This window comes from Somniosus microcephalus, unplaced genomic scaffold, assembly GCF_052327205.1.
Source record: "Somniosus microcephalus isolate GS21.2 unplaced genomic scaffold, FLI_Smic_1.0 unresolved_chr7, whole genome shotgun sequence".
NCBI classification, from domain to species: Eukaryota; Metazoa; Chordata; class Chondrichthyes; order Squaliformes; family Somniosidae; genus Somniosus; species Somniosus microcephalus.
Genome location: NW_028225185.1, coordinates 3,011,944 through 3,021,291, shown reverse-complemented (window position 1 = coordinate 3,021,291; position 9,348 = coordinate 3,011,944). Strand labels below are relative to the sequence as shown.

General features: G+C 57.1%; 1 protein-coding gene across 1 annotated transcript in view; it reads left to right on the top strand.

Moving 5' to 3' along the window:
• Positions 1-8,910, top strand: part of LOC147086388 (thialysine N-epsilon-acetyltransferase-like) — a 29,745-nt gene extending 20,835 nt beyond the window's left edge. Inside the window, exons 5-6 of the mRNA XM_085978467.1 lie at positions 6,461-6,501; positions 8,699-8,910. Of these exons, the coding sequence (XP_085834593.1) occupies positions 6,461-6,501; positions 8,699-8,908 (251 nt within the window). The 3' untranslated portion in view covers positions 8,909-8,910. The remainder of the gene's footprint in view (positions 1-6,460; positions 6,502-8,698) is intronic.
• Positions 8,911-9,348: the final 438 nt, after the last annotated feature.

Here is a 9,348-nt window from a genome sequence, read left to right as displayed (position 1 = left end):
CAGGCTGAGTCACAAAGCAAAGGCCCCTTTCGCAATGTTTTGTCAGCTGGGGCTCAGACAGCTCGACTCACTTCTGGGTCCCCTCCCCATCTCTGTAACCCCCAACACCCCTCCCCATCTCTGTAACCCCCGACACCTCTCTCCATCTCTGTAACCCCCTACACCCCTCCCCATCTCTGTAACCCCCAACACCCCTCCCCATCTCTGTAACCCCCAACACCCCTCCCCATCTCTGTAACCCCCTACACCCCTCCCCATCTCTGTAACCCCCTACACCCCTCCCCATCCCTGTAACCCCCTACACCCCTCCCCATCCCTGTAACCCCCTACACCCCTCCCCATCTCTGTAACCCCCAACACCCCTCCCCATCCCTGTAACCCCCTACACCCCTCCCCATCTCTGTAACCCCCTACACCCCTCCCCATCTCTGTAACCCCCTACACCTCTCCCCATCTCTGTAACCCCCAACACCCCTCCCCATCTCTGTAACCCCCAACACCCCTCCCCATCTCTGTAACCCCCAACACCCCTCCCCATCTCTGTAACCCCCTACACCCCTCCCCATCTCTGTAACCCCCAACACCCCTCCCCATCCCTGTAACCCCCTACACCCCTCCCCATCCCTGTAACCCCCTACACCCCTCCCCATCTCTGTAACCCCCTACACCCCTCCCCATCTCTGTAACCCCCTACACCCCTCCCCATCTCTGTAACCCCCTACACCTCCCCCCATCTCTGTAACCCCCTACACCCCTCCCCATCTCTGTAACCCCCTACACCCCTCCCCATCTCTGTAACCCCCTACACCCCTCCCCATCTCTGTAACCCCCTACACCCCTCCCCATATCTCTAACCCCCTACACCCCTCCCCATCTCTGTAACCCCCAACGCCTCTCCCCATCTCTGTAACCCCCTACACCTCCCCATCTCTGTAACCCCCTACACCTCCCCCCATCTCTGTAACCCCCAACACCCCTCCCCATCTCTGTAACCCCCTACACCCCTCCCCATCTCTGTAACCCCCTACACCCCTCCCCATCTCTGTAACCCCCTACACCTCTCCCCATCTCTGTAACCCCCTACACCTCCCCCCATCTCTGTAACCCCCAACACCCCTCCCCATCTCTGTAACCCCCTACACCTCTCCCCATCTCTGTAACCCCCTACACCTCTCCCCATCTCTGTAACCCCCAACACCCCTCCCCATCTCTGTAACCCCCTACACCCCTCCCCATCTCTGTAAGCCCCTACACCCCTCCCCATCTCTGTAACCCCCTACACCCCTCCCCATCTCTGTAACCCCCTACACCCCTCCCCATCTCTGTAACCCCCTACACCCCTCCCCATCTCTGTAACCCCCTACACCTCCCCCCATCTCTGTAACCCCCTACACCCCTCCCCATATCTCTAACCCCCTACACCCCTCCCCATATCTCTAACCCCCTACACCCCTCCCCATCTCTGTAACCCCCAACACCCCTCCCCATCTCTGTAACCCCCTACACCCCTCCCCATCTCTGTAACCCCCTACACCTCTCCCCATCTCTGTAACCCCCTACACCTCTCCCCATCTCTGTAACCCCCTACACCCCTCCCCATCTCTGTAACCCCCTACACCTCTCCCCATCTCTGTAACCCCCTACACCCCTCCCCATCTCTGTAACCCCCTACACCCCTCCCCATCTCTGTAACCCCCTACACCTCTCCCCATCTCTGTAACCCCCTACACCTCTCCCCATCTCTGTAACCCCCTACACCCTCCCCATATCTCTAACCCCCTACACCCCTCCCCATCTCTGTAACCCCCTACACCCCTCCCCATATCTCTAACCCCCTACACCCCTCCCCATCTCTGTAACCCCCTACACCCCTCCCCATATCTCTAACCCCCTACACCCCTCCCCATCTCTGTAACCCCCGACACCCCTCCCCATCTCTGTAACCCCCTACACCCCTCCCCATCTCTGTAACCCCCTACACCCCTCCCCATATCTCTAACCCCCTACACCCCTCCCCATCTCTGTAACCCCCTACACCCCTCCCCATCTCTGTAACCCCCTACACCCCTCCCCATCTCTGTAACCCCCTACACCCCTCCCCATCTCTGTAACCCCCGACACCCCTCCCCATCTCTGTAACCCCCAACACCCCTCCCCATCTCTGTAACCCCCGACACCCCTCCCCATCTCTGTAACCCCCTACACCCCTCCCCATCTCTGTAACCCCCTACACCCCTCCCCATCTCTGTAACCCCCTACACCCCTCCCCATCTCTGTAACCCCCTACACCCCTCCCCATCTCTGTAACATCCTCCAGCCCCTACACCCTCCCTATATCTGTAACCCCCTCCAGCCCCTACACCCCTCCCCATCTCTGTAACCACCTCCAGCCCTACACCCCTCCCCATCTCTGTAACCCTCTCCAGCCCTACACCCCTCTCTATCTCTGTAACCCACTCCAGCCCCGACACCCCTCCCCATCTCTGTAACCTCCTCCAGCCCCTACACCCCTCCCTATCTCTGTAACCCCCTCCAGCCCTACACCCCTCCCTATCTCTGTAACCTCCTCCAGCCCCATCACCCCTCCCTATCTCTGTAACCCCCTCCAGCCCGACACCCCTCCCCATCTCTGTAACCTCCTCTAGACCCACACCCCTCCCCCATCTCTGTAACCTCCTCCAGCCCTACACCCCTCCCTATCTCTGTAACCCCCTCCAGCCCCTACACCCCTCCCTATCTCTGTAACCCCCTCCAGCCCCACACCCCTCCCTATCTCTGTAACCCCCTCCAGCCCTACACCCCTCCCTATCTCTGTAACCCCCTCCAGCCCCTACACCACTCCCTACCTCTGTAACCCCCTCCAGCCCTACAACCCTCCCTATCTCTGTAACCTCCTCCAGCCCTACAACCCTCCCTATCTCTGTAACCTCCTCCAGCCCCTATACCCCTCCCTATCTCTGTAACCTCCTCCAGCCCCTACACCCCTCCCTATCTCTGTAACCTCCTCCAGCCCTACACCCCTCCCTATCTCTGTAACATCCTCCAGCCCCTACACCCCTCCCTATCTCTGTAACATCCTCCAGCCCCTACACCCCTCCCTATCTCTGTAACCTCCTCCAGCCCCTACACCCCTCCCTATCTCTGTAACCCCCTCCAGCCCTTACACCCCTCCCCATCTCTGTAAACCCCTCCAGCCCCTACACCCCTCCCTATCTCTCTAACCTCCTCCAGCCCCTACACCCCTCCCCATCTCTGTAACCCCCTCCAGCCCCTACACCCCTCCCCATCTCTTTAAACCCCTCCAGCCCTACACCCCTCCCTATCTCTGTAACCTCCTCCAGCCCTACAACCCTCCCTATCTCTGTAACCTCCTCCAGCCCCTACACCCCTCCCTATCTCTGTAACCTCCTCCAGCCCTACAACCCTCCCTATCTCTGTAACTTCCTCCAGTCCTACACCCCTCCCTATCTCTGTAACCTCCTCCAGCCCTACAACCGTCCCTATCTCTGTAACTTCCTCCAGCCCTACAACCCTCCCTATCTCTGTAATTTCCTCCAGCCCTACACCCCTCCCTCTCTCTGTAACCTCCTCCAGCCCCACAACCCTCCCTATCTCTGTAACCTCCTCCAGCCCCTACACCCCTCCCTATCTCTGTAACCTCCTTCAGCCCCTACACCCCTCCCTATCTCAGTAACCTCCTTCAGCCCCTACACCGCTCCCTATCTCAGTAACCCCCTCCAGCCCTACATCCCTCCCTACCTCTGTAACTTCCTCCAGCCCCTGCACCCCTCCCTATCTCTGTATCCTCCTCCAGCGCCTACACCCCTCCCTATCTCTGTAACCTCCTCCAGCCCTACACCCCTCCCTATCTCTGTAACCCCCTCCAGCCCTACAACCCTCCCTATCTCTGTAACCTCCTCCAGCCCTACAGCCCCTCCCTATCTCTGTAACCTCCTCCAGCCCTACACCCCCTCCCTATCTCTGTAACCTCCTCCAGCCCCTACACCCCTCCCTATCTCTGTAACCTCCTCCAGCCCCTACACCCCTCCCCATCTCTGTAACCTCCTCCAGCCCCTACACCCGTCCCTATCTCTGTAACCTCCTCCAGCCCCTACACCCCTCCCTATCTCTGTAACCTCCTCCAGCCCTACACCCCTCCCTATCTCTGTAACGTCCTCGAGCCCCTACACCCCTCCCTATCTCTGTAACCCCCTCCAGCCCCTACACCCCTCCCTATCTCTGTAACCCCCTCCTGCCCTACACCCCTCCCTATCTCTGTAACCCCCTCCAGCCCTACACCCCTCCCTATCTCTGTAACCCCCTCCAGCCCTACACCCCTCCCTATCTCTGTAACCCCCTCCAGCCCCTACACCCCTCCCTATCTCTGTAACCCCCTCCAGCCCCTACACCCCTCCCTATCTCTGTAACCTCCTCCAGCCCCTACACCCCTCCCTATCTCTGTAACCTCCTCCAGCCCCTACACCCCTCCCTATCTCTGTACCTCCTCCAGCCCTACACCCCTCCCTATCTCTGTAACTTCCTCCAGCCCCTACACCCCTCCCCATCTCTGTAACCCCCTCCAGCCCCTACACCCCTCCCCATCTCTTTAAACCCCTCCAGCCCTACACCCCTCCCTATCTCTGTAACCTCCTCCAGCCCTACAACCCTCCCTATCTCTGTAACCTCCTCCAGCCCCTACACCCCTCGCTATCTCTGTAACCTCCTCCAGCCCCTACACCCCTCCCTATCTCTGTAACCTCCTCCAGCCCCTACACCCCTCCCTATCTCTGTAACCCCTCCAGCCCCTACACCCCTCCCTATCTCTGTAACCCCCTCCAGCCCTACACCCCTCCCTATCTCTGTAACCTCCTCCAGCCCCTACACCCCTCCCTATCTCTGTAACCCCCTCCAGCCCTACACCCCTCCCTATCTCTGTAACCTCCTCCAGCCCCCACAACCCTCCGAAATCTCTGCGCTCCTCCGGTTCTGGCCTCTTGTGCATCCCCCGATTTCCATCGCTCCACCATTGGCGGCCGTGCCTTCAGCCGCCTGGGCCCCCGAGCTCCCTAAACCTCTCCGCCTCTCTCTCCTCCTTTAAGACGCTCCTTAAAACCGACCTCTTTGACCCAGCTTTTGGTCACCTGTCCTAATATCTCCTTATGTGGCTCGGTGTCAAATTTTGTCTGATAATCGCTCCCGTGAAGCACGTTGGGACGTTTTACTACGTTAAAGGCGCTATATAAATACAAGGTGTTGTTGTTACCTCTACTTGATACTTGAGCATAGAATCCAGGCTAACACTCCTAGTGGAGCGCCGCACTGTCGGAGGGGCAGTACTGAGGGAGCGCCGCACTGTCGGAGGGGCAGTACTGAGGGAGCGCCGCACTGTCGGAGGGGCGGCACTGTCGGAGGGGCGGTACTGAGGGAGCGCCACACTGTCGGAGGGGTGGCACTGTCGGAGGGGCGGTACTGAGGGAGCGCCACACTGTCGGAGGGGCGGCACTGTCGGAGGGGCAGTACTGAGGGAGCGCCACACTGTCGGAGGGGCGGCACTGTCGGAGGGGCGGTACTGAGGGAGCGCCGCACTGTCGGAGGGGCAGTACTGAGGGAGCGCCACACTGTCGGAGGGGCGGCACTGTCGGAGGGGCGGTACTGAGGGAGCACCGCACTGTCGGAGGGGCGGTGCTGAGGGAGCGCCGCACTGTCGAGGGGCGGTGCTGAGGGAGCGCCGTACTGTCGGAGGGGCGGTACTGAGGGAGCGCCGCACTGTCGGAGGGGCGGCACTGTCGGAGGGGCGGTACTGAGGGAGCGCCGCACTGTCGGAGGGGCGGTGCTGAGGGAGCGCCGCACTCTCGGAGGGGCGGTACTGAGGGAGCGCCGTACTGTCGGAGGGGCGGTGCTGAGGGAGCGCCGCACTGTCGGAGGGGCGGTACTGAGGGAGCGCCGCACTGTCGGAGGTGCCGTGTACAGACGAGACATTAAACCGAGGCCCCTTCTGCTCTCTCAGGTGGACGTAAAAGATACCGCAGCCATTAAATTGAAGAAGAGATGGGGAAGTATTTCCTGGGCCTGCATTCCTCCCTCAATCAATAACAAAAAACACCCAGATTAGCTGATCATTGAGCTCACTGCTGTTGGTGGATCTTGCTATGTACAAATGGCTGCCACAGATGCCGATAGAACAGTCGGTGCACAGAAGGCGGCTGTCCAGCATGTGCTGGCTCCTTGTTAGAGTTATTCAACTAGTCCCCCTCCCCAGTAATGCTCCGCTCTGCAGCCTGGGACCGACTTTTACGTTGTTGAAGTTAACTATAAATGGGCCTCGCACAGCCCAAAAAAATACAGGCACACTGTGTGCAGCCTGTTAAATGGGACGGGAGGATTGGCTCAGGAAAGTTCCTGGTCTGGAACAGGGACACTGGCATTCCTCACGGATATAACCGCCTCACTTGTGTTTCAGGCAAAGGAATCGGGAGTGAATTACTGCGGAGAGTCGCACAGGTAACAATCTTTACTCTGTATCTAACCCGTGCTGTACCTGCCCTGGGAGTGTTTGATGGGACAGTGTAGAGGGAGCTTCACTCTGTATCTAACCCGTGCTGTACCTGCCCTGGGAGTGTTTGATGGGACAGTGTAGAGGGAGCTTTACTCTGTATCTAAACCGTGCTGTACCTGCCCTGGAGTGTTTGATGGGACAGTCTAGAGGGAGCTTTACTCTGTATCTATCCCGTGCTGAACCTGCCCTGGGAGTGTTTGATGGACAGTGTAGAGGGAGCTTTACTCTGTATCTAACCTGTGCTGTACCTGCCCTGGGAGTGTTTGATGGGACAGTGTAGAGGGAGCTTTACTCTGTATCTAACCCGTGCTGTACCTGCCCTGTGAGTGTTTGATGGGGACAGTGTAGAGGGAGCCTTACTCTGTATCTAACCCGTGCTGTACCTGCCCTGTGAGTGTTTGATGGGACAGTGTAGAGGGAGCTTTACTCTGTATCTAACCCCGTGCTGTACTTGCCCTGGGAGTGTTTGATTGGACAGTGTAGAGGGAGCTTTACTCTGTATCTAACCCGTGCTGTACCTGCCCCGGGAGTGTTTGATGGGGACAGTGTAGAGGGAGCTTTACTCTGTATCTAACCCGTGCTGTACCTGCCCTGGGAGTGTTTGATGGGACAGTGTAGAGGAGCTTTACTCTGTATCTAACCCGTGCAGCAGCTGCCCTGGGAGTGTTTGATGGGACAGTGTAGAGGGAGCTTTACTCTGTATCTAACCCGTGCTGTACCTGCCCCGGGAGTGTTTGATGGGGACAGTGTAGAGGGAGCTTTACTCTGTATCTAACCCGTGCTGTACCTGCCCTGGGAGTGTTTGATGGGACAGTGTAGAGGGAGCTTCACTCTGTATCTAACCCGTGCTGTACCTGCCCTGGGAGTGTTTGATGGGACAGTGTAGAGGGAGCTTTACTCTGTATCTAACCCGTGCTGTACCTGCCCTGGGTGTGTTTGATGGGACAGTCTAGAGGGAGCTTTACTCTGTATCTATCCCGTGCTGTACCTGCCCTGGGAGTGTTTGATGGGACAGTGTAGAGGGAGCTTTACTCTGTATCTAACCTGTGCTGTACCTGCCCTGTGAGTGTTTGATGGGGACAGTGTAGAGGGAGCCTTACTCTGTATCTATCCTGTGCTGTACCTGCCCTGGGAGTGTTTGATGGGACAGTGTAGAGGGAGCTTTACTCTGCATCTAATCCGTGCTGTACCTGCCCTGGGAGTGTTTGATGGGGACAGTGTAGAGGGAGCTTTACTCTGTATCTAACCCGTGCTGTACCTGCCCTGGGAGTGTTTGATGGGACAGTGTAGAGGGAGCTTCACTCTGTATCTAACCCGTGCTGTACCTGCCCTGGGAGTGTTTGATGGGACAGTGTAGAGGGAGCTTTACTGTGTATCTAACCCGTGCTGTACCTGCCCTGGGAGTGTTTGATGGGACAGTCTAGAGGGAGCTTTACTCTGTATCTATCCCGTGCTGTACCTGCCCTGGGAGTGTTTGATGGGACAGTGTAGAGGGAGCTTTACTCTGTATCTAACCTGTGCTGTACCTGCCCTGTGAGTGTTTGATGGGGACAGTGTAGAGGGAGCCTTACTCTGTATCTATCCCGTGCTGTACCTGCCCTGTGAGTGTTTGATGGGACAGTGTAGAGGGAGCTTTACTCTGTATCTAACCCCGTGCTGTACCTGCCCTGGGAGTGTTTGATGGGACAGTGTAGAGGGAGCTTTACTCTGTATCTAACCCGTGCTGTTCCTGCCCTGGGAGTGTTTGATGGGACAGTGTAGAGGGAGCTTTACTCTGTATCTAACCCGTGCAGCAGCTGCCCTGGGAGTGTTTGATGGGACAGTGTAGAGGGAGCTTTACTCTGTATCTAATCCGTGCTGTACCTGCCCTGGGAGTGTTTGATGGGGACAGTGTAGAGGGAGCTTTACTCTGTATCTAACCCGTGCTGTACCTGCCCTGGGAGTGTTTGATGGGACCGTGTAGAGGGAGCTTTACTCTGTATCTAACCCGTGCTGTACCTGCCCTGGGAGTGTTTGATGGGACAGTGTTGAGGGAGCTTTACTCTGTATCTAACCCGTGCTGTACCTGCCCTGGGAGTGTTTGATGGGACAGTGTAGAGGGAGCTTTACTCTGTATCTAACCTGTGCTGTACCTGCCCCTAGATCGCGATAGAGAACAAGTGCGCCCATTTGCAGTTTGTTGTCCTGAATGTGAACAAGCCGAGCATCGACTTCTACGTCGCGAAGGGTGCTGTTGACCTGACAAAAGCTGAAGGATGGCACATCTTCCGGTTTGGGAAGAAGCAGATGGAGGGGCTAGCAGGAGGTAAGGGGCCGAATGTCCCGACCTCGAGCAGCTGCCCCTCGAAATAACCAGGCCACTGCGGCATTTTGCTCTACGTGCTCACTTTCCCGGCTGAGGTTAGGAATTGCAGCGTGACCTAGAATAGGAAATTCCTATGTAAACTGGTCACGCTGCAATCCTAACCTCCCGCCAGGAAGTGGCACTAGAGCAAAATTGCCGCGTGGCCTGGTGTCATAGTGTCGTAGAACTTCATTCACTGGAGTGCTTAGCCTTAATCTCGTCGGTAGTCTGTGTATCACTGTTTCCCATCCTATGGAATAATATCGGCTCTTCGTCTTGAACAGAACCTGTAATTTTTATATACAATAAAGATCTTAGATCCGCACACACTGCCTGCCTGCAAAACCTTCCTTCCTATTGTCACGTTTTTGTCTTTTTCCCATTTCCCATTAGAAATTCCTGGGGGTCATTTCGAGAGGGGTAAAATTGAAAAGCAGAGAAGTTGTGT